The sequence below is a fragment of the Hippoglossus stenolepis genome, chromosome 11 (genome assembly GCF_022539355.2).
Source record: "Hippoglossus stenolepis isolate QCI-W04-F060 chromosome 11, HSTE1.2, whole genome shotgun sequence".
In the NCBI taxonomy this organism is placed as follows: domain Eukaryota; kingdom Metazoa; phylum Chordata; class Actinopteri; order Pleuronectiformes; family Pleuronectidae; genus Hippoglossus; species Hippoglossus stenolepis.
This window is the reverse complement of record NC_061493.1, coordinates 19,596,283-19,621,303: the sequence shown is the minus strand read 5'-3', so window position 1 is coordinate 19,621,303 and position 25,021 is coordinate 19,596,283. Positions and strand designations below refer to the sequence as shown.

General features: G+C 42.4%; 1 protein-coding gene across 1 annotated transcript in view; it reads right to left on the bottom strand.

Moving 5' to 3' along the window:
• Positions 1-25,021, bottom strand: part of LOC118117942 (collagen alpha-1(XI) chain) — a 77,185-nt gene that overhangs the window by 8,303 nt on the left and 43,861 nt on the right. The window contains exons 32-54 of the mRNA XM_035170633.2: positions 22,858-22,911; positions 21,124-21,168; positions 20,793-20,846; positions 20,216-20,260; positions 19,863-19,916; positions 19,694-19,747; positions 19,021-19,074; positions 18,652-18,759; positions 18,420-18,509; positions 15,681-15,734; positions 12,815-12,922; positions 12,590-12,697; positions 10,807-10,860; positions 10,277-10,330; positions 7,099-7,206; positions 4,772-4,825; positions 4,067-4,120; positions 3,908-3,961; positions 3,577-3,630; positions 2,374-2,481; positions 2,132-2,185; positions 1,976-2,029; positions 1,529-1,582 (exon numbers count right to left, since the gene is read on the bottom strand). Coding sequence (XP_035026524.2) covers positions 1,529-1,582; positions 1,976-2,029; positions 2,132-2,185; positions 2,374-2,481; positions 3,577-3,630; positions 3,908-3,961; positions 4,067-4,120; positions 4,772-4,825; positions 7,099-7,206; positions 10,277-10,330; positions 10,807-10,860; positions 12,590-12,697; positions 12,815-12,922; positions 15,681-15,734; positions 18,420-18,509; positions 18,652-18,759; positions 19,021-19,074; positions 19,694-19,747; positions 19,863-19,916; positions 20,216-20,260; positions 20,793-20,846; positions 21,124-21,168; positions 22,858-22,911 — 1,530 coding nt within the window. The remainder of the gene's footprint in view (positions 1-1,528; positions 1,583-1,975; positions 2,030-2,131; positions 2,186-2,373; positions 2,482-3,576; positions 3,631-3,907; positions 3,962-4,066; positions 4,121-4,771; positions 4,826-7,098; positions 7,207-10,276; positions 10,331-10,806; positions 10,861-12,589; positions 12,698-12,814; positions 12,923-15,680; positions 15,735-18,419; positions 18,510-18,651; positions 18,760-19,020; positions 19,075-19,693; positions 19,748-19,862; positions 19,917-20,215; positions 20,261-20,792; positions 20,847-21,123; positions 21,169-22,857; positions 22,912-25,021) is intronic.

Here is a 25,021-nt window from a genome sequence, read left to right as displayed (position 1 = left end):
GAGCCTCGCCAACTGTGTTTGTGCATTAGTGGATGTGTGCTGAATGTGCGTGTGCTCGTGCTAATGTAGTCAAGCGGCCACACGCATCAGTGAACACCGAAACCTGAGTCAATTTAGAAAAGAGACTAACTCAGAATTACGCTGGTGAAGGATGGAAAATCATATCACAAACTCCATTAATATGGACATGGACCTGGGCTCTAATTTGCTCTGTAGCTGGATACCTCCCCTTGGAATACAAATTCTGGAACTAAGAATATTTACTTTCTCTGTACAATCAACGGTTCAGGTCTGTTTTTAAACTGAAACCGTCAGAGTTGTATTGTAACACAGGTAGTGTAGTAATAACAACCAATTCTATACTAATTCTACAAAAATCTACTGACAATATTAAAGACAAGAGGACGTGTGCTGACCCATATGAATGATAAATTATTATACCTCACATTAGATGATTAGTATCGATGCATCAATACCGACAGAGTGGTTTATTCTTGTATTTGGCCAAGGTGGAGTTGGTTTTAGCTACTTTACATAAAGCTTGTTAGAAGTAGCAGTAAAAACGTTCTTGTGTAGTTCTGCTACACAAATTTGTATTCAGTCCTTTTCTTTAATCTTTCCTTTTTTTGTAAATAATATTTTCTTTTCACCCATTGAACAGATATTTGGATTAAACTCTCTGAAATCTTAGTGGGACCGAACAAAGGACAAGAGGCTTTAACTAAACACTGCTTTTTATTTGTGGATAACAAACCCAAATGGTTGGAAACCACTGGTTTATTAAATAATGATTCATGTATTCAATTTTAGAAACATACAACTTTACTAAGGAAAATCTACAGCTTTTAAAAAAAGGGAAGGTGCAGTAAAAATACATAAAGTCCATCTGAAATGTAGTGAAATAACTAGAATTACAATGTAAGATTAAATGGAAATATTGCCAATATATGTTAGGGTAAGGTGCTTGTTCTTAGTTACTTCTCAGCACCACTTATTCATAATCCAAAGAAGAAAATCTGTTATTCGTACTTAATGCATTAATATAAAAGAGAGACAGCAGCAACACTGGTTGATGTTGATGCTCTGGAGAACGACTTAAACTATTTTTGAGCATCATTTCTGCTCAAGTACTCAACAGACGAGAATGAAATAACTTCAAATATAAATCTCTCCATTCTTTCTTTTCATTTCATTTCGCCATCCACTCATACAGTACAAAGATGGCATGGTTTATTGCCAACTGTAAAACATTATTAGTGTAAATGGAAGGTATCGTAAAAACGCCGCACCAGAGAAATTGAATAATCTCAGCTCAAGTCTGATGTGACAGGAGGGCATCGAGAGCCAGAAATTAAAGTGACAAGTTAATTTCCTGACAGTCGCAGCAGCAGCAGCAGTGGAGCTACTGCTTTCACAATACTGCCCGTCAAAGTCACAATATGTCACCGTCCTCCTCCTGATTGATTCCTGTCATTAATTATTCTATCATGCTTTTTATCACATGCATCATTTTTGGGAAAGTACTCACCCGTTTGCCGGGAGGTCCTGGTACACCAGACTCACCAGATGGACCAGAAGGACCCTGAAGTCAAGAGGAAATAACAATTAATTTAACTTCACAAAAACTGAAGACATTTGTCTCTACATTTGTAGAACGTGAAACGTATTTTCACAGATTAGATTCTGTTAGATTCTCCTTCGGACTCCATCACGAACATTAACTCCCCTGAGAGCGAGTACTTTTTAGTGTCACTGAATTACCAATGAACAATAAAATACAAATGTGCTTTGAAAAGGCACAGATAGAAGATTTATTTCCATTTTCCATTACTGCTAAAGTAAATCTCTCTTTATTCTCCCACATCATTGAGCCCACGGGAAATTGTCCCCAGTAGCATAATGTGAATGACCAAAGTTTTAAAAAATTTTTACTGGGAAAGTTTTTACAAGTTTAGATCATGTTTTCTTGACTTACAGGTTGTCCGGCATCTCCATCATCTCCTTTGTCACCAGCTAAACCGTCAAGGCCCTAAACAAAATACAGAAATGGTTCAAACATAGAATTATTTAACTTGATTCAGCTCAATATACGCCAACGTTAGACTGATTAAAGTATAAATTCAACACTTACAGCAGCACCAGGCTCACCAGGGGGACCTGGGTCTCCTGGGAAGCCGACAGGACCCTGCGGACAGACGGAGACACAGAAGGTTGATCTTTGACATCACATCACTGAGGACAGTTTGACTGAGAAACCACACACATCTCTAATAATGCACCAGTCATGGCTGAGTGTGTGTGTGTGTGTGTGTGTGTGTGTGTGTGTGTGTGTGTGTGTGTGTGTGTGTGTGTGTGTGTGTGTGTGTGACGTACAGGGTTTCCCTTGGGACCATCATCTCCAGAGGGTCCGCGGGCACCGGCGGGTCCAGCAGCTCCTGGAGGGCCAGATTCTCCCTTATCACCAGCCTCTCCTCTGGGTCCCTGAGGATAAAAATAAGCACCACAGGCTTGAGAGCATGGAGACCACATGAGGGCACAACACGACTTTGACAACATCGTGCTAAATGAGGCGCGAGACAAATGTGTTATCAAAATGTGTTATCAGATCCGTCGCTCCAGCTGGCATCAGAAACATGCAGCGAGCTGACTGACAACTCAGAGCATGACTTTGGAGAAAAAAGAAACTAAGATGAAGCTCTTCGGATCATCCTCTGTAGTAAATTCTTTTTTCATCTAATAAATGATTACACCGCTCATCGTTCCAATATCTTGTAATTGCTGACACGGTGTCTTAAAGTGTTGGCCATGACTCACAGCAGCAGCCGAAACATAATTACAAGCCCAGAATCGTTAGCTGGCTTATTAGAGCCGAGTGCTTCTCTAGTCGATGCCAGCACGGCACCTTTGAAAATTGATCCGCGTGTGACATGCAGCGCCGGCTCTATCTGTCACCGTAAACAGACGCGTGGCGGCGGACGGGTACGTCAATACAACCCTGATGGACTCAGGAGGAGTCGACGAGGGGCGACTGGCCCCTGCCCCCCCAACGAAGGTGAAGCCGCCCCGGTGTACACAGCAGATCTCTACTGCTTAGTCCGAATCGATGGCACTGCTCTGATGTGAGATATTCAACATCAGGTCACCTACTGTGAATACTTCATCCTCATTTGTGAGAAGAAAAAAGTCGAGGCAGTTTGCAGGTCGAACACAATACGCAGCATCGTCATGTTGCCTGGTGCACGATGGAATGAAATTCCTGTCATTTATGCTCTTGTGGTGAAATGCCTCATAGGATATTCTGACTTTTGCCTCTATTAACAGCCTGGCACAGGAGGTTGGATTAATGACACCAGCAGCAGTGGAGGTATCCAAATGTGGCCGAGTTAATTATCTGCTGAGAAGCCTGCAGGTTGCGAGGATCAGCCTGAATTCGAGCAGCTGCTTGTGGGAAGAATTGTACACGAGTGTCTTTCTACTTTTAAATACTGTTTACACATGCATATCATCAGTTTGTTGTTATTGGAAATGAAGGATATTTTTCCCAGAGATGAAATTCAAGCACAAAAGTGTACTTACCCCCATACCAGGCTCTCCAGATGATCCTGGGTTTCCAGCCTCTCCGGTTTCTCCCTGTTATGACACAGAGAGAATGTGGATCATCGCACACAGAGTAAAGAACATACAGTGGTTTTATCAGACTAGTTCAGTGCTTTAGGTTCGAATCTTCTATTACAAACACACAAACATTTAATTACACAGCAGTAAAATATGTCCTTCAGAAGTATAAAGACAAAACATTCTGCAGAATTCACTTATTTTGACAAAGAATATACTGAAGGAAATGAAAGGAATGTATCTTTAGAAGCTGGAAAGTAACAACATGATCAAAAAAATCAGCAGTTCTCACCTTCTCTCCGACACCTCCCATTGAACCGATACCACCGGGAGGACCTTGTGCACCCTGTGGATCAATTACACTGGTTCATTCGATTTTAGATTCACAGACAACATGATGTTTTTGAATTTTGATAAAAATGTTGAGTGTGAATGAAGCCTTGAAACTTACATTGGCTCCGCTGGAACCTTGAGGACCTCTGGGGCCTGGAGGACCAGGTGGACCCTGTGCGGAAGAAAACTGAAATTACTCTTTGTGCAGTAGAGCAATGTGCCACAAACGCTACATACTCTAAGGTTAATGTATGTTCTAACGCCCAAATAAATCTAAAAGAACCACAAGGTGCTACACTGTTTGTTTGTTTTTCAAAACATAAATCTAGGTCATGTGCAGAAAACACGTGTGCATCGTCAGAAATGCTTCATATACTGTCTGGTATATATCTTCTTTTTAAATAATTTAAAGGAATTCAAGGAAATCCACTGACGTATATAATGTGAACAGAGTCAGACAAGATGAGGATGCACTGTGTTTGTGCTTGTTCTGCAGGTCTGATGTTAGAAAATCAAACCCACGTTCAATATCTGTACAAAATACTTAAAAAATACCCTCAGTGCTTTTATTGTACTGACAAAAGGAATAAATGATTGAAGAGAAACATATTATTTCCAAAAAGAAAATGCTAAGTTTTCACCCGCTGAAATGTTTGTGTCGAAACATCTTACACAGGCTGTAAAAACATCTGCCAAGTGACGGATAGAGTTGCCAAACTCAGCCGCCGGCCAAAAACTTCAGAACAATCAGAACGATTTCCCACCTCACCAGGTTGTACGTGCAAACAATGTGAATTCCTGTAAGAGAGAGACCAACGCTCACCATCGTTCCGACGTCTCCATTCTCTCCCTTCTCACCAGGGGGGCCGGGCAAACCCTGAGAAAAAGACAAATACTCTTCAGAACAACAAAAACTGCACGTTGAAACGTCCACACAAGAGCACAAATGTATTTGTTCTGCTCGTTACCAGGTGCTCTCAGAAGATGTGAATTGAAAAGTGGGCTTTTGGATGCGATGCGATGAAGAATGCATTAATACGAGCAGAACCCCTGAGAGTAAACACACAATTAGTCAGAAAAGACACCTATTGTAATTAAAGGGTATGGGAGTCCTGGGAATAATCAGGCTGTGTAAATTACAGGGTGGGAGCTCCATCTATCTATGTCCGCAGGAAAGTGGAAACAAAAGGGGAAAGCACGAGCGCTGCATATTACCCAGTTCTGGGATTCACTCATGCTTGAATAAAACAGTTTGAATACAGCCTAGGAAGGTGTATCTGTAACAGAAATGAAGGAGCTCTCACTTTGCCATTGTGGCTTATTGTCTCTCTGCATAATTGCGGTTCTTATTCGTTGTGCTGGTTTAACTCTGACGCCGGAGCGTGAATAATCAATAGGTGGGTGGAAAGCAGCGGTGATGATAAGTCGGGGCAAAGCAGAAATGACGTGGATATCGATCACTGAGATCACATACGTGTAGTTTCGGCCCATTTTGTTGATTTACTGTACCTGCGTTGGCGGAGAAGGCTAATTTATAACAGATTCCGACCGGGACGTTAGTCAGAGTAATAAAGCACGAGGGCGGCGAGAATGGAAAAATAAATAAAGCATCAACTTATTTCATGTATAATGTTTGGAGGTGACAGGTTCTTGATCAGCGTGGGACTTGTTTGCAAAATGTATGAAGCAGTGGATTAGAAGGCTGCAGCTAGGAGGAGTAATATTAATACACAATTATAGGTCTGCATTTTTTACTATAATGATTCTCATCTTAGTTGTTTTTATTCTCTCTTATTGATTTTAATTTTTCTTGTTATTATATCTGTAATATCCTTTTCATCTCATATGTTTTGTCGTATGTCTTTGCCTTATATCTTAAAGTTTGTCATATGAAATGTGCTCGATCAATTAACATGACTTGACATAAAAATACACATTTGCATCTACATATATCAGAGCGAACCAATAAATCTCCTCTCATCGCTTGGCGTGTCCCTATTTTTTAAACTTTTTAAGGACACATGAGGACAAACAATTTAAATCTGCGGCCACATCTTCACCTTTGAATCTGAGGAATTCACCCTGTCACTGAGGACTCTGACATTCCACAGCAAACACAGCCCCCCCGATGATGGAAGGCTTTCAAACCGAGGCCATTCATTCCCCCATAGTCAAAAATCATTAATGCTACAGATAATTGAATTGAAGAGCTGAGCTCGCAGTGGCTGCTTCCATCTATTGAAGGGCAGCTTAGTCAAACGTAATTAAAAGAGTGGAGATGGAGTGCATTATGGCCAATTAAAAGCCAATTGCACTTAATAACAATGTTATCTGGCCCTATTGACCAGCGGGGGCTTCGCTCTAATTTCATCCTCAGCCAGTCCTTGGATAATTGACTTTGAGATATTCTCAAGTATTCCGTTTCTATATTCATTGCCACCAGAGCAACTTTCTTTGAGTCCAGCTCTCAGCTGTTTGACATTTTCCCTCCTTCTTTCTCCCTGTTCCAGTTGTAAGGAAAAGAGAATAGAGCAAAGTAGAGGAGCAGCAGGGATGTAAAGTTTAGTTAGCCTGAGTTTTAGTCTTTTCTCGAAACCTGACATAATTCATAAAAAATTTATGACAGAAAGTGAGAAGTTCTTCTAAGTTCTTTATGCAATAAAATACTGCATGTACAATCTAATATGACGAGACACATTTCGAAGACACTAATTAAGTTATGATGATACGACACATTGATTGAGATATCTGATATTTTGTTAGGATACTGCAGGGGAGCAGTTCACTTCACGATAACGAAGAAAAGAAGAAGAAGAAGAAAACAACCTCCACCATTAACGTCGCGGCAAAATGCCAAATGCTAAATATTGGCTCCGGTGATGGATTTTTAGCAGTGACTACGCTGAGGCAAGTCCTTGAGGGGGAAATAAACTGTATTTGCCCGGGAGCCATAGAAAGTGTTGTTTGGAGCCGAGGCTGCATTAATAAATGATGCTGTGTTTTGATGTAATGTAAATGATGTAAAGACAGATGAAATGTTGTCGGTTTAAGGGGAAGCTCATTCTGCTCATTCTGCTCTGAGAATAATGTCCAGAGAGTGTCCAGAGAATAATGGACGTGTTTGTGTTTCTCTACAGGACGCAGACTTACCTGCAGCCCGATTGGTCCTGGTAGACCTGGGAATCCTCTGGATCCTTCGTCTCCCTTCTGGCCGAACATGCCCTGCTGTCCTCTCGGTCCAGACTCGCCGTCGCTGCCCTGTGGGAGATCAAAGTTCACACGATTCAAACGTCTTTATTCTGACTCACATTAGCTGGAAACACTGATATCTATGTGGTTTTTCCTCTTTGCCCTCTTAATCCTCCTCAAGGTTAAGGAGTATATTCAAGCTCACATGGTAAAGAGGGGGTCAGAGCCCATATTCAAACACAGGCTGAGGATGGAGACTTGCCTTAATGCCTTTTCTGAAGGTCAATTTATGGCAATATCATCCATCCACCAATTCTCTACAGCCACACGTTTTTACTTCAGTGTCAGGACCATTAACTCTGGGCAGGCCGATAGTCTCCATCTCAGGGCTAATGCAAAAATATGCCACGCAGAGTTTAGAGGGAAACGCATGGATGATATTTAAACTCAAAACAAAAAAGGACAGGGATGAGGCAACAGTCCTTGCCACTGATGATCCACTGTGTTGCTGTGCTACCTGAGGACACGGCAGACATCCCACTAAAGCCTCTCATTAGGGGCGGCAGGATAAAGTGTAGCCAATGGGTTGTGATAAAGATGCTGACTTCATCTGTGAAGTCAGAGGTGCAGATAGAAAGGGGAGACTACAGGGAAGGAGTGAAGAGTGCTGACAAACTGGGAGTTTTCAGTTCAAACGCATGTCAGCACTTGAAAGTGCTCGAGGAGCTCTCACTGAGCCCTGGGACACAGAGGCAGCCTCAGGTGCTTGTGCTGAATGCAGATCAGTTAGGAGGGAAATGTGATTACAGGTATCGGGACTACGTCTTTGAACTACAGAGACGAGGAGGACTAAAGTTAAGAGGGACTGAAACAAAAAAAGGAAGTCGCAAATCTTGCTGCGCCAACAGCTGCTCGGGGGGGACTGGATTCAGAAATGTGTCTGGCTGTAGAGTCCAAAAAATGAAATACAGGATCATTTTTAACACTGCAGGTACAAATTGCACCATCACATTTCAGACTTTTGATGCAGTCCTTGGTGAAATTGGAAAGAAACGTCCAAATCAACATGGAGGGCAGCCCAGAACTTGAGGTTACAGAGGTAACCCTGGTTCTCTGATAACAGGAGTGAGGCATCTCACCATGGAGTACGTCTCTATGCTTAGTCGTCAGAAGTCCAATAAAACTACACCAGCCCCCTGATAGGACACCGGCTGCGATCACCTGGTATGTTGGGCATCGACAGCGCCACGGTGGGAAAATCTTCGTATCAATTTTTGCCTGAATCGAAATTAGCAACCAGTATGGAGGCTAAGTAGATGCTACAGCTAATGTGAAAGCCGGCTAATGCTAGCTGGGCTAAGGTGCTGGGTGTTGCTGTTTGGAAACAAGTTAGCTTCATTTTGTGTATATAGCTTCTCTTATAAACCCCAGAGTCCTTACGGCGAAGCAATGGGCATTCTGTGGACGAATCAGAATTTGTGAAAATCCTAATTGTCCCTGATCCAATAGTCAGCAGGTCTAACGCCTACAACTGTCCACATGTCTCCATTACTGTCCATCATTCCCTTGTATCATACCTGTGGGTGGAAGAGATGTTTAGGCCTGGAGGCATTTGTCACCTCAAGTTGCCTGACTTTATGTGAAAGTCACAAACTTTTAAATCCGAAAGAAATGACTCTCCTAAAACAGTGATGACTCTTTATATGATACTGCTAAATAAAAACCTGTTTATTTTATAGAAAAGGAAGTCTGCCCCGATGAAGATTAAAAACTGTCCTTCTTTGGACTCTTTTATTCTAAGTGCTTGATCTCTTTTGCCTCCTGAGGACAACAGCACTGGTGATTGAGCTGTTGTAAACCTTATTAAGCCTTAACTGAGAATGAAAATTGTATAATTTCCCCCACAAACACCAACAGTTCTCCTGGACTGGAAGGTGAGCTGGATGCAGTCAAAAGTGATGACAGCATTAGGACATGCAGTAATTAAAAAAAGAAGAGTGGCAGATAATGTTGAAACTGCACAGCACGAGTTAGGACTCAGCGATGAAGATATGAATACACATGAGCAGACTGACTCACCAGGACAAACAACTGTTAATTTGTTATTCAGCTTGGGCGCGCTACCTGCTTCCGGCAATCCGTCTCACCAGTTTCTATTCTAGCCCCCACAGAGCCCTGCAGATGCTGAATATTTGCTAGAATGGTTGTTAAGGCCTGATAATTCACAGCAATGAGGTGTTAGCTGCCCCGAGGCCATCAGCCCATTGTTGTGCTGTTGTGTTAATGAGGTGGACGAGAAGATGATGCTCTGCAGCGTGCGCAGCAGTATTTTCTGCTAGGTCTGCTGCCATGTGAGGATATAGGCGGAAATTGGCAGGTTGGGGTAGCATTGTCCTTTCCAAACGGAAGGTCATAAGTTTATTCCTATATAACAATCACGAAGCAATGCATCATCTGAATTCATAAACATAGTAAAGAAAACCTTCTGCTAAAGGTCAAAATGCCAGTAACTGTGATGACAAAACTTTTTGTGCAGTATCCTGACATTATTGTGCTACATTACACAAACTCATATTGCGTTACTCAAATAAATTACGGGATTTAGAACATTATTATGTTAAAGGTAGTGGGGTTTTTAAATAAAGGCTGGACTGCAGAGGCACGAGAAAAAAGAACTTGCCTCTAGCATAAAGTACCCTGACCTCACTGGAACTGAGCTAAATATCCATTCTGGGAATAAAACATTGTTTTTTTAAATTAGGCTTCCTTAGTTCTAAGGATTTCCAAGTACCGACCATTAGGAGGTAGGTGTCTACCTTTTAAAAAGTAAAAACCTGCATACAGTACACATTAGTCTGTACATAACAAAGTTGGAAACTACTGGATGGCAGGGTATAGCACTGCAGAAACAATATTTCAAGTATTTCAATATTTGCCATTTTATTGATTGAGACTCAGAGCTCACTGAGGTAATGCCTCAGTATTTTTTCAAAATGAGAAAGTGACATGTAGAATGAATACTGGTGAGCCCTTGTAGTATAACTCTTTTCATGTTATATTATATTCCTGACTGTGTCGTCCTTCAACAAAAGTGTAAATGATGATATTTCATCAAAGGGACAGAGAAAGTGACACTTACAGCTGGACCAGGAGCTCCGACCACACCCTGAAGACCACTTGAACCTGGTGGACCCTGAAAACACAAGGAATAATAAACAATATGAAATATGAAACAAGATAGACTCCCTGTTTCCATTAACACTAGAGCAGAATGGAAGATAATGATGAATCTGTTTATCCTCACACCTGAACGGAAAGTAATTTCTCAAGGGAACAAACATATTTCAAAATTTACTCTATTTGTGATCCAAACCTCAGTTGGTTAAAAACACAGATGTTTAAAACGAGGACTGAGCAAACTGCTGTTCTTCATTATATTAAAGCAACCTTTTAGGAAACATAACAGCGCTCCAGTCAATAATTTATATGCTGCGGCCCATTTAGGGCACGATAACCTGAGATGAGTCACTGCCAAGTTACTCATGTTCGATAATTAATTCAGCTCATTTGAGAATTCAGCAGCTAATGTTAGTGTTCTTTGCACAGTTTGCATGGATTATCATTCAAAGTTGTGTGAAAAGTTATAAAAGAGAGAAAGTCAAGACTCACCAGTTCGCCCTTGTCTCCTTTGCCTCCCTTCTGTCCAGGTCCACCGACTTCTCCCTGTGGTGCAACACAAACAGCACAGCTCACATCTCTGCCCCCATGTTTTAGTCAAAGTCCAATATCTTAGTTTCACCTCTGCCACCACGGGGGCGGTTCATATTCCTCCAGAGATCCCATTGTGTTTGGAGCGACTTAATTCATTGGCTTCCTGTCTAACCCCATTGGCAGTGTGATTGACATGATGGCAGATGTGACTGGGATTTGAGAGGCTTGATGGTTACAAATGCAAAGATGCAGAGCTTGGGATCAACTGATGATGTGGGATTTTGTGGCCTGAGGCTAAACAGGATGTGTAAACTATTGGTGCTCTCAGTAAATATACCTGTTTATCTGTAAACAGTGGTAAAAAAAAAAAGAGGCGAGCCCTTTGGAATTATCTGTATTTATGTATGAATCTGTCTTCCTGTGATCGCTTATCCTAATTCTCAGTTCTTCAAGTTAAGTCCTTGGTGCAAATAAAGTAATTATAGTAGGTGACTTTAATATTCACATGGATGTCGATAGCCTTAAACCACTCAGTTTGAACCACACCCTCGACCTTGTTCTGGCTTATGGCTTTGGAATTTAACATTTAATAGTCGTCCCTCAGAATCCTCTTTTATCAGACCTCTATTTAATTACTTTAAAACTCCTATTACTGACCTAGACAGAAACGTCTTGATGGAGCTGTAACTAAATTTAAGAAAGTGATTCCATCACCACTTAACTTAGGACTCCTGTGCTAAATTTAGTCCTTCCCAAATTCATTTTATCAACAGTGTTGCAGGCTCTACTGACTCTATCTCCCCAGTACATATAAGCTAATATAGTGAATACCCCAAAGAATAACTGGAAAATTAAAGCAAGGCTTGAAAAACCTGAAAGGATATAGCATTCCACCTAATCTGAAGAATCCTGAGTAGTCTTGAAAGATAGTTTTAAAACATATACTATATATATATATATATATATATATATATATATACTCATCTCTCTGTAATACCACAATAACATATTACTTAATTATAAAGGAAACAAAAACAACCCTTTGTTTCTTTACAGCAGAGTCACAGCTCTGTTGATTCACGTTTTCCTATATCTCACAACTTCATTAACTTCTCTAATGATACAATTCAAGCTATTAGAGACTAAATGTATCAGCTCCTTCCCTCAAACGTTACTAATTCATCTTCAAACACAGGAACCTTAGAATCTGCTGTAAAACCTGAGATATGTTCAGACCCTCATCAGTTAACTTCAACAATGTGTTTGTCTCAATCCGTCTCTTAAGACTCAACTTAAACTAGTCTGCTCGATGAGGTTTAACCTAAAGTTAGATATATTTTGGTAGATGTGTTTAATGTTAACAGGCTAGGAGCATAAACTGAGAGGAACTTTATTGTTTATGGATGATAGATGTTGTACATTTCTGAAAAAGCCATGATGAATCATATGTAATAACAATATATACAGATGTTCAAAAAGAATAGACATCCTGATGTTTCTCAGAATAACAAGTAAACAAGTTATCACACTTTTATTTATTTGTATTAAAGAAAACTTTGGACATTTGAACTGCTCTGATTTAGAGTTTGTTTGTTTCAGATGTTTAAGTAGAATTCTAAGAATGTAAGCGTCTGATTTCCATATTTATCCAACCGTTATGATTTGAAAAATACTCAATTATCTAAGGTAGATATTCAAATGAAGGATTACTGGAGTTCTAGGATGTAAAGATGTACTCTACCTTGTCACCGTCCTCTCCAGGGGGACCCTGAGGACCACCTGGGCCAGTAAGACCAACGGGACCTTGAATGCCATCACGGCCGGCGGGGCCCATGGGCCCTTTCTCTCCCTAAACACAACATTGATAACAGACGTAAGGAAGTTTCACATCACCAGCAGACAAATGATCAGTTTGCAGAGTCACAGAAGAGTTTGACTGAACGAGGGCTTGAACAGGAATACTCACAGGGCCCCCCTTCTCTCCAGCGGGGCCGGGTGGTCCTTGGGGACCGTTGCGTCCTGTCAGACCAATGGGACCTCCAGGGCCAGCGGCACCTCTCTCTCCAGTTGAACCCTGTCACCAAGGAACACAGGCCAATCACTCACTGCCGCTTTAAGTGGCGGTGAACAAGAAGTCCCGAAGAAAAGGTACAGTAGCACCAGAAAGCCACAGGAACTTGAAGCAGGAAAAGTTGACTTTGTTTGAAAGGCTGCTGATTGAGTAAATGAAAGAAATATTTTGTGTTATAAATTTGTGTTTTTTTATTTGATTATTTACTTATTTGACAGCTGCAACGAGCTGTTACATCAATTATTTAAACTATGATTTATGAGATTTAAAATCCGTTGTCGGCCTCAAAGCCAGAACTGTGGTGCTGAGAAAATTCTTATGTAACTAACAGGGTTCGGACTTTCTATTGTTTCCCTGCATTAGCATGTCTGATTACCCTGCTCTCCACTCGTCGCTGTGTAGGCGCCTCAGATCACATAGAGCTCGGCTACATCTTTGATCACCAGGTCATTATGGAGACATTCTACCTGAGGAAGTCTGAGGCTGCTGTCAAATAAACCACATGCATGTGTGTGGACCAACGATTCACCTTGATTCACTTGCATGCAGACACACACACACACACACACACACACACACACACACACACACACACACACACACACACACACACACACACACACACACACACACACACACACACACACAGACACTGATTCAGCTGCCACCTGGCACTCACATGCCTGGCCCATTTCATAATAGACATTGCCAGTAGTGACACACACACACACAGCTCCAAACTGTCAGCCCCAGCCTGCCATCCTGCCCACAGGGACACACACACACACAGACAGAAGTTTCTTTGCCTCGTGTAACTTCATATTCTATCAGAATATTTCCCTGCCTCTCATTTCACCAATGTTTTTCTCCCACATGTGATTCTGTGGCGAGAGATCAAAACCCAAACACAAAAACATGCAGACACACAACCAGAGTTTGCCGTTCAGCCGGTCCCATTCATCCACCCTGTTTGCTGCTCAGCTCTTTCTTGGTCTGTCTCTTTCAAACACATGCACACAAAACCTCTTAAAAGACTGTGAAACCACAACACACACACACACACACACACACACACACACACACACACACACACACACACACACACACACACACACACACACACACACACACACACACACACACACACACACACACACACACACACACACGCACGCACTCACAGCACTCACAGCACTCACAGACTTTCCCACAGCAAAACAGCAGCTCAGTGTCTGGCAGGAAATCGATGGAGGAAAATATCAGATCTCTCGTGTGCGTGGGCACTGTGCGCTGTCCTCTCTCTCTTTTTGCTTTTTTCAGGGAGTTTTTCAAACACTACCAAAACAGTCAATGGCATGTTTTCATCCAATGGCTCACTTTCAAGCCAATTTAAGAAAAACTATCTCATTTCGCCGTGGCAACGATTTGACTCTTTTCAGAGCGAGCCCCTTCTCCTCACTTTCATCATCTTTTCATCCGTGCTCTGCATATCCGCTGTCATCTAATCTGGTGTTGCTCTGTCGCTGGTGAGCGGGGGGGCAATTATCGGGAGCCTGCGTTTAACGCTTGAACAAAATGTCAGGCGGTTCAAAGCTGCCTGTCAGTCAGCGTTCTGTACAGATTCACCGCCAGAGCTCCCGGGGCTGGGCTCAAAGACAAAGGCAGCGAAAGAAGTGGCCCACTTATTTTATGGATTACCCTGCCACTCCTGCTGCTTTTTAGGGTCCTACACTATGTGAGTGCACGTCGGATGTGGCACAGATACAGTGCACGGCTGCAGCTACAGTATCTAGAAGGATGCACATTACTGCGATTAAGGTGGAGTCGGGGATGCAGTGGAAGATGTCTGTGTGTTATTATTAACTGAGGGAAAAGTTTCTCTAAAAGTCGGGGCCATACAAAAAAAAAAAAAAGCGACATAAGACAAACTTCCTCAATCTGCGCCACAGCAGTTGCTATGGTAACAATTACATGTAAGTGGAAAAACCATCACACACGAATTAAGTTACTGGGATGAAAAGTAGTTTTTGTTCAATTAGGCAATCAAGCAATCATTAGACCGTTTTAATTTCATACCTAAGAATATCTTTTAGCTGTTGTAACTCGAGCAGTGTGTTGCTATTATCAACAGGTGTTACATACATTCACAGGCTTTTTATTTTCAAACTGCGAAAGCTTGATCATTATAAAACTACTTTAATACTTGTGATCTTCTTCAGTTAAAAGTTTTGTATTTGTACGTTTTTTCTCACCCTAGTCGAGTGTTAATGGAAAGATGTGAAACCTTGATTTGTGAATATGGGCGATAAAAAAATTAGTTTAATTTGATTTGATACTGAAACACTCAGCATGAGAGGTGATATTCAGATAAATTTATGATGATAGATGTGAAAATTGTGTCTGAAAACAAAACACAACATTCAAACTATCCATTTAATAAGAAAATAAGTGAGTAAAAGTGTTTTATGATATTTTTCCAATTCAACTAAACTAAGAAAACCAGATGAAAATGACATTAGACATTTAACACTACGATGCACATTCACATTTCTAACCGTACTGGTGTTGAATATTGATTTCACCCCTGCCCTGCTCTACTTTACCATCCTTCAACACCGCGGCTTACATCGCACACGCTGCCGAATCACCGGAGCACGCAGCATGTGCAGCAACTCCATTCTCCAAAGGCACAAGTCACTTTTCACTGCAATTTCTGTGTGGTGGGAGAGATGAGGTAACCATAGCAACTGGCTATACTTACGAGGGGGCCGGGGGGACCCTGAGGCCCTTCTCCTCCCTTTAAGCCAGCTGGACCCTGAAAGCAGAGGACAGGAGAGGGTTAGATCTCGCTCGCTGCAGGCCGCTGCTCAATGCCGTTCCACGAGCGGTGATTACAGCTGTCAAATGGAGCTTTAAATGTTACTGTGCGCGTGGATATGTGTGTGCATGGACGTGTGAATAACGTTCAGTGAGCATGTGTGTGTGTGGAGGAGTTGGCATTAGGGTTAATACTAAAGAGCAGCAGCAATTACACGATTTAAAAGAAGACAGGAAATTATATACTGATTAAAATTCGGTTGACTCTCTTGTTTTGACTCTCAAGTAAAGTTTTCTACACCCTACACACGGCAAATACCTCGTTAATTTATGTACATACAAGATGTGCTTTCTCCTCATTTACGCCCACAGTCGGCACGTTATTACCTCCCGAAGTTACTGAGGCAGCAGGTCAATAAAAAAACATGTTTTCTCTCTTACTTCCAGTCTTCTCAGGCCCTGCAGATACCTTTGATTTTACTTCTTTCTGCCACCTTCATCATAAAGAGCTGAAAGGCTCTTTGGCTGTGGCGCTCTCAGTCAGGAAAATTACATTGGAAATATCCAGCAGCACAGATTTTACAGCCACTACTTTCCGCCACAGGAATTGTTCACACTGAGGTCCATGGATTATCCAGAGGAACAAAATGGGAGTTCTTCAGCTGCTGAATACTTTAAATGAAATATTTCAGCTCTTCCCATTCACCTCCTTTGTCTTGGGCGGTGAAAGAAATCTCAGAGACAGACTATAACCAAAGCTCATAACGTTATGGAACACACCCATTTTCTAGTTTTATTCCTGTAGTTCAAGTCAAGAAAAATATTAAAGGCAACCTGTAAGATGCCCAAACCAAACCTCACCAAAAAAAACAATTTCCATAATATTGTTTTAGCAAAATATTATCTTTTATTATTTATCTATTGTCTACATTATTAACTGATCTTATCAACTGTTGTTATGTTGTAGATAACAATACATAAAACACATTATCGTTCCCATAAATCAACAGGTGACCCTGCGCAAACCGGGCTTCGTTTCAAACCTGTTTGCCCAGTTCACTCCGATATTACCATTTTCCATTGTGTTGCGTATAGTAGCTGCAGAACAGAATACGTAATGTGTTTGATAAGCAGAGCTGCAGGTGACGGCTGAAGGGGCGGGTGGGGATAGAGGCGGTGGGGTGATTTGCAAATTCATAGATGCGTGAATACCAAATGAGGGAAAGGGGTAGAATTGCATCCAAGCTGATTTAAGGCCATAAAGGGATGTCCTTTAAAAAAAAAAATTAAAACGTCTAATTTTGAGGATGAGAGATGAGATTTTAAAGGTTCAATCAATGGCAGAAGAGAAACTTTAAAAAGGAGCCAATAAATGAACTTCAAAATAAAGTCTGCAGTGGGTGAAAAGTTCAGGTATGGTCCATCTATCTCTGAAATCTCCGTCACCTCCTCCAGATCCCCGCCCTTGAATGGCAGCGCCTGTGCTGCTGAATCATAGCACCAGGAGGCTGAGGCTGCATATGGAAAACACAGTTCACTGGAGGCAGTAAAGACTTTCATTATAATAACTAATTTACAGGCTCCGACAGAGCCAGGGGGGTGCGGAAGCTGCCAAGCTGGCTCTCCACCTCCCCGGCTTCCACAGTTTACCACGTTGCATTAGAAGCCTGGAAGGATCTTTCTGTGCCGGACACACAAAAAGGTTATTTACTGGCTTGTATATATTGTCGCTGTGCCTTTCCTCAAGACTGAGAGACGGGATAAAGAGTGTGTGTGTGTGTGTGTGTGTGTGTGAGTATGCGAAAACCAAAAGAGAAAAATAAACTATTCACGTAAGCACCTTTCAGCAAAAGAAGCGAGATAAACGTTTATGCTCTTGCTTGTACAACAGGTGTTTGTGTCTGTGTGCGACTGGATGGGAACACTTGAAGAGAGCGTGGGAGAACGTGTGCGTGTTTGTGTGTTTGTGTTTGTGCAGCGTGTTCTACAGTTATGAAGAAGAAGCCATCCTTCTGCACACACGGAGCAGACATCGCCGCGGTAATAAGTCTGGGCGGGCGCTGTCGTCTTTTCACTTAATGGTCGGCCTTGAAATTAGCTCCGGCCTCCGTCGCTCCCGAGCTGATCCTCTGTCAGCCTCTAACAACCACCCACTCTCACCTTGAACTTCTTCTCACCCACGCCCCCTCCCTTTGAGGATTAATTTGAGTTGCTCAGGCTCGGCTGCACGCTCACAAAGTTGTGGGCTTTGACTCATTCGTCCATCTGATGGGAAACCAGGATTCCTTCAAGGAAAGGCCCTGAAACTAGCGTAGCTGTGAATGTCGAGTTAAACGCTCTGATTACAGCGACATATACCAGTTAAAAAGCTTCGCCAGAGCCGAAATTTACAACCCAGTACAACCTATTTCAACCTTGCTGAGTTAAATGATGACAAAGTGTGTTAATATTGTGTGTGGATTAGTCCTCTCCATTTCATCCATGTAAGCTAATTCTGCCCCTTGTCATCAGGTCCACTGCCAAGCCTGACATTTGGTTAAACAGCAGGTTGTTAGCCCAGTAATTAGAGTTTGGAGCTAAATTCAACCCAGTGTGTGCGCAGGATGTGGGATGACACACTTCTTCGTGCACATGCGAGTATGTTTGCATTGGTGTGTTAGAGTGTGTGTGGTCTGTGTGTTACCATGCCCCCTGGAAGACCTCTAACACCCTGGAAGCCCCTCAGGCCGGCGGGTCCTGCCTTGCCACCGGGACCCTGAGGACCTGGATCACCCTACAGAGAGAGAGAGACGCAAGAGTATCTGCATAACTGACATCTCAGACAATGTCAGGTAATAATTAAACACATAATTGCTTTAGGTGTTACACTAAGGCTTTATAAGTCCAGTGTGCAGGATTTTGTGGAATCCATTTACCTTTCCACCCTCTTTTCCAGCAGCTCCAGGCAGACCCTGCTCACCAGGTGGACCAGGAGAGCCTGGGTGCCCTCGCTCTCCGCTGGGTCCAGTCTCACCAGTTGGTCCCTGTCGTGCACAACAGAGATGTGTTAAGGTCAATGTATGATAAATATGTCTTCACCTGTGTTCTAAAGGACATACACGATACTGATGCAGTAGTAGTACTTTAGATGGTACTAGTGCGTCAAAGCCTTTTCATGCATCTTGATTGTTCACACAGGTATTGTTTTGTTGTTACAGTTATATACTGAGATTTCTCCAGAACCGGACACAGGATGAATGAGGAAGTAGATGCAACCATAGTAGTGAAGTGTGCTGTGTATCTACCTGTGGTCCAACAACCCCTCCGGGTCCTGGAGGTCCGGTCTTTCCTTGGAAGCCCTGAAGAGGAGGATGAAGATATATGCAAAAATTAAGACATATCACTCTTATTTGTTAAATGTACAATATTTAACTTTGGCCGCTAGGGGTCTCTCAGTCAAAACAATGACAAAAGACCTAGTTTAGTGATGTCATGAAGCAGCGTCAGATCACAACTCAAAGTACAGGAGTCAACAAAATATATAAAGTTGATTACATATTATAGCTTTAGGTTCTTTTACTGTACATTCTCACCCCATTGACAAACTATTTTCCAGTTACATTCAAAATATATGGAAAATGTATTCTTCCCTCAGAGGGAAAGACATTTAAAGTTAAACCTAATTAAACAGTATGGATCCCTATATATAGAGTCAGGCCCCGATGACTTGTGGTGAACAAACAATCAATAATCTTGGACTGAAATCAGTTTGCAGTGTCTATATTGTCGACAGCTCGTGCCTCACTCTCGCTCTATAAACACTTTGCCATTTCAGTTTCCTTCTTCCGCGCTGTATTTTCTGTTTAACCTATCCGAGGGGGCGAAAGGCTGAGCCGGGGAGTGAGTCGGCACTAATGCACGATGTTCAGGATCAAGTGACAGGACAGGATGCATTCGGAGATGAAACTGCCCACTCACCGTCTCTCCTCTCTGTCCGGGATGACCGGGCAGCCCATCCTTTCCTGGCGGGCCCTGTGGGGGGGTGAAAAATTTAACAGTTATACTGGTTGTAAGTGTGTTTTAATATGTAAAAAGCAAACTGGGACATGGTTTGCTGAGGACAGACAGTTTGACAGCAGCTACTTACGTTGGGTCCTTTGGGTCCAGGGAAGCCGACGGGTCCCTGTGGTCCATTAGGTCCCTGGGATGAAAATTAAATGAATGGAGTGAGTGAGTGGAGAAACACAACATGACTAAAGTTTACAAGGCAGTTTAATATTAAATGGCAAATTCCCTTTTTGTACCATTGTAATAGGGAAACAATTTTCATTATCTTTCCAGTAAAAAGGTTCAGAATCCAACTTTTGATTATTTTGATGAGAGAAATAGCTGTGATTCACTCTGAGCTAAGATTCAAGTAGAATGTCCCTGAAGTACTTTACTGTTTAACTCTAAACTTCAATATTTCAAGAGCCACTAAAGAAACAGTCTGATACTGACCCTCTCTCCTGGTGGGCCGGGAGGTCCATCATTGCCTGAGGTGCCCTGAGGAAAAAGAAAAGGTGCAGAGGAAAAGTTTGTCAAAAATGTCAAAGTCTGAAATGCACCTGAAATAATCAACAAAGCAACTCACATCCTCTGATCACAGATAAGACAGGATGGTATTATAGGTGGGAAATAGTAAAAATAAAAGTAAAAGTAAGCCCTCGTCAGTTCTCCAGACATGGGAGCTAACGTGTATACTGTGGAGTCGTCTGCGTATACTGCACATCTGGCATTGTCCAAATGGATAAAAAATAAAATTAACAATAATAAACAGGAAATAGAAGTGGTCCTACATCGCTTCCTTGAGGGACACCACACATTAGTACCTCAGATTACTGACCATTACAATATACTGTACATTTGCTATTAGTAAGAAATCCACAACAATTAGACCTCTTTAATAGTAACAACCGACCAATTATATCAAATGTAATAATCCACCTCTGATCTGTGTTATTGTGTTTTGGACATTTAGACACATTCATTTTCTATGAACTGAATTCCAGAATTCAACAATGACCCTGGTTCTCACCTTTGCACCTGGTTTCCCTGTTGGTCCTCTTGCACCGCGCCCACCACGTGGACCCTGGACACAGTTTATAAAGCAAAGCAGCAACGTTCTGGTAAATAAATGCCCTTTTCGGAATTTTGCTCTATTTTAGAACATCTAACAATAGTATAACAAAACAAAACAACGAGGTAATCAGCATCTACGGCCCTCCCTGCCTGTTTCTACAATTCCCCATGCAGTAAGAAAATAAAGGCTATACATGACTACACGAAGGAGGAGATTTTCATTTGAACACAGTAAATCATTAATGTGGATGGCTCGGGCTGCGTGGGCAGACAGTAGAATTGCTTACCGTTGGGCCACGCTGCCCTCTGGGGCCAGATTTGCCGGCGATTCCCTGAGAAAGAAAAACAAAAGCTTTGATTTAGCACAGAAAACTTCGAGTAAAACTTCATCTCTTTCCAGAACTTTGAGCCAAAGAAATTCGAAATTGCAACTATACGGGGGGACAGAGATAAACGCTGAGGGGGTTTGGGACTCAGACGAAATAGAATCATCTGAGCGTCTATGGACAAAAAAATAAATAATCAAATTGCTAAGTGGTTACACACAGGCACTTGACAGGTTGAACTACCTGTCAGTTGTAGCCCGATGGGGCCGGGAGGTGTCTGCCTCTCAATGTCCGTCTCAGAGCGGAGAGGAGCTTGTCTCGTCAATAATAACCCTCCCCACCATTCTGCCACCCTCCCTCTCTTCGCTTAAGCTCTAACCCTTTTTTCAACTGGACCCAGTCTACGGTGACGATCCCAGAGCTGAACATAGCTGTTAGTCCTGCACCGAGTGTTAAAACCTGATCACACAGCTACACAAAAAGTCTGTGGACACTCAGGTTCAAATCTTATCGGGCATTTTTGTCTGGGGTTGATTTTCGTGGTTTTATCTCTGATTAAGGTAAATCTTGATGCTACAACATGTGATGATAGTTATTGGGAGTGAGTGTGGTAGAAAGTTTGTGGCAACAGCTTGGAACGCAGCCCTTCCTTATTTCAAAATGACAGTGAGGTAAATAAATACATGGTTTTCCTGGTTTGATGTGCAGGAGCTTGACTGGTCTGTTCTGACCTCAGCTCCATCCAGAAGAACTGGAACAACTGGCTTTATCACTTAAGTGGCTGAGTAGGAGAAAATAATCGAAAAGCATGTTTCCAAAATCTCATGGAAAGTTGTCCCAACAAAGTGGAGACTCTGATAGCAGCATAATATTGCTATTTTTGTTCAAATATTAAATAAAGCCAGTTCAGGTGTACAGGTACTTTGTTCTGGTGTTTCCATACATTTAAAATGCAGTTTATACACAGTTGGGTTATAAAAACAGTCACATACATATTCGGTAAGATAGTAAAATGATGATGATATCCATATTATTATATTCTTAAAGTATGCAAAGCATACTGTCTATGGGTTATGTTGCACAAAGAAAAATGTTGAAGTAGATGTTAAATCAATACTTGACTCTATTTTATGCCTGGCACCAGTAAAGTCTTAGGGCCTTTTTAATCTAAAAGTCAAGACATATTTACAACCTGTCGTCGACACCTACGTGCGCAGCATCGACCCATAATTGACATTTATTGATTTGGAGCTTCCGATGTCAGCTTGTTGTCAATTCAGTTGCTGCATTTGCCAACTTTTTGGAATTAAGAGCATAGCAATAAAGTAGTCTTTCCGTTTGAATGGAGAAAATATCATTATCATTATGTTATTACTACCATCTTCTTCTATTGTTTAATGACGTCTCAACTTTTCAAATTGGTGCCAAAGTCAGAAATATCCCCAAAAAAGTTTGCACACAGCAAACGAACGAACTAAACAGAAGAGTCTGAAGGTCCAGAACAAACAAGGTATAGTGTGAAAGCATCAAGTATTTATTGTGCATCTTGAACTGCGATAATAATCCTTGACCATGATGTGTTTTAATATTTGACATCCTCTGCACTTACTTCCCTTTTGCTAAATAGGAAACCCCTTAGTGACTGAGTGTGTATGTCTTCAACAGGAAAGAGCATAATGAATTTTTCTGACTCACCCTTGCTCCTTTCTCGCCATTTGCCCCAGGGAACCCTGGGAAGCCATTGGAGCCCTGCAAGACACATAAAGAAAAAGTGAGTTAGAGGAAAAGAGAAACAGAAAAGGTAAGAGTGAGGGGGAGGTATAAAATAAGAGAGGACCTCACAGCGTTCCTCTTGTGCTTTACTGACAAAGGATAATTAAAGGTCCGACCATAAAAACTGCAACACCAGCCAGCACATTGTTTCCATTAGGTTGCAGTTGGTGATTTGTGAGTTCCCGGCTGATAAATGAGCACCTTACTTTAAATGCTTCAAACAAACTCAGTGGGATCATTTCTTCCTCCTCCCTGTGAGAGAAGTGCTGTTAGGATGTTGGCACAGTTAGGAGGCAGGAATAGGAAGTTAACAAAAACTGCCAGAGGGAGCAAATAAAGACAAAAGGACGGGGAAAGAGCAGCTCCCCTTTGATACCCATCAGCAATTTAGTTATTGGGCTTTGGCTGTGCCCTCTGATAGCGGGGACGGTGCCAGTCAAACAAATACTAGGGGAGTGGAATCACTATTGGATGAATGAAATGAGTTCCAAGCAGCTTAGCAGTGCAGCGTCACTTCATGCAACATTAGGTGGGATAAACGCTGAATATATTACGGCTATTTAAGTTAAATATTGATTTGTCTCCGGTTTGTCTTTGTGTTTAGAACATAATCCAATGCAGATCACATCTGTAGCGCTCGTTACCGATCACATGCATATGTATACGAGGCATAATTCGGTGTCATATGCACGGGAGCAACCTAACAAGGTGCCGTGGGCAGAATTGCAAGAGGTTAAATTGCCCAACAGTTGTGGAGGCAGCAGGAAGGGAGATCTGTGCAGTTTAATGAGTTTTTCACAGAGGTGCAGTTATGGTAAACTGAAAGGATCACCGGCACTGGACGAGCCTGACTTGTGCCACCGAGATAAGACGGCACGCTGTAGCTGTCGCAAATGGCATCGGGAATTAACGGTGTGGCAAGGCTGTTAACAGAGGGTGATGGGGTGCAGCAGCCAAAACCACAGCCAGTGGAGGGATTCGAGCACACGGCTGATGGACGAGGGATAAAGGCAAACGAGCAGCCTCACCGGCATTGACCCTGAACCTACTCACAAGGACAATGTGACATTTTACAACACTGGTGTTACTGTGCAATGGTTTAACAGGCTAAAAAGTGAGGGGATAATAAGGTTCGGTGAGGAATACAGTAAATTATCTTAGGTTCTGGTCTAGAGCGTTCCCATTATAAGTTACCACTGACAGCTTCAAACTTTGTTTCAACTTACATCTTTTAAACGCTGGAAAGAAAAGAAGAAGAGAGCGTGGCGCTGTTTGTACCGCGGCGGAGTTAAGATGCCTTTATTCTCCGCCTGCCTCTCTCTCTCTCTCCAAAAACACTTTCTTTGAAGGAGCCTAAAAAGAAGATCGGATCCACTGGGGACCTTTGTGGGCAGCCTTTGCTTAAAAAGATTTTTATGGATACAAACAGAAGGGAATCCTTTGTGTTTTCTCTATTACTGCAAGCGCTTATTGCTTATTCATTACAGCCATTTCACTTGTGAACTGTTTTATTCCACAGTGAAATACGCCACAGCTAAACAAAGTGGACTACCTGACTTTAAATGACTGTAACAAATGGATGAAAATCGTCTCACTCCTCCCAACTCCTCTGAGTCTCTCCCACTTTAATTCGGTCTCGTGTTAATTCGTGCTCCATACTCTGGCTCTGATCCTGCTGACATTAAAAGACAGAGCAGGAGATTTGCCGGTCTGGATGCTGTGAGAGAGGGTGTGTCCGACCCATCATATCAGGGCCAAGCTGTCAGTGCTGACAGCAGCAGAGGGGAACCAGCTGCAGCAGCACATCTCGATTGCAGGGGCCGTGGCAGGCGATGGTCAGCGCTGCGGTTCATGGAACGCCAGAGCGTTAGATAATGTCTGGAGGAGTTTAAGGAGGGGGGACAGCTGATGACTGCGGCAGGTGACTGTGCAAGTTAAGCTTCCTGCAAGAGTTGTGGCGAGGGGGCGGCGGGTGTCTGCTCGGGTTTGTGTTCGAGCAAATCGGGGTCGGTCAGCAAATCAGCAAGTTTTAGAGAGAACACGCAGGAGCAGATTTAGAAATGAGTGAACGCTGATCAGGGGGCAG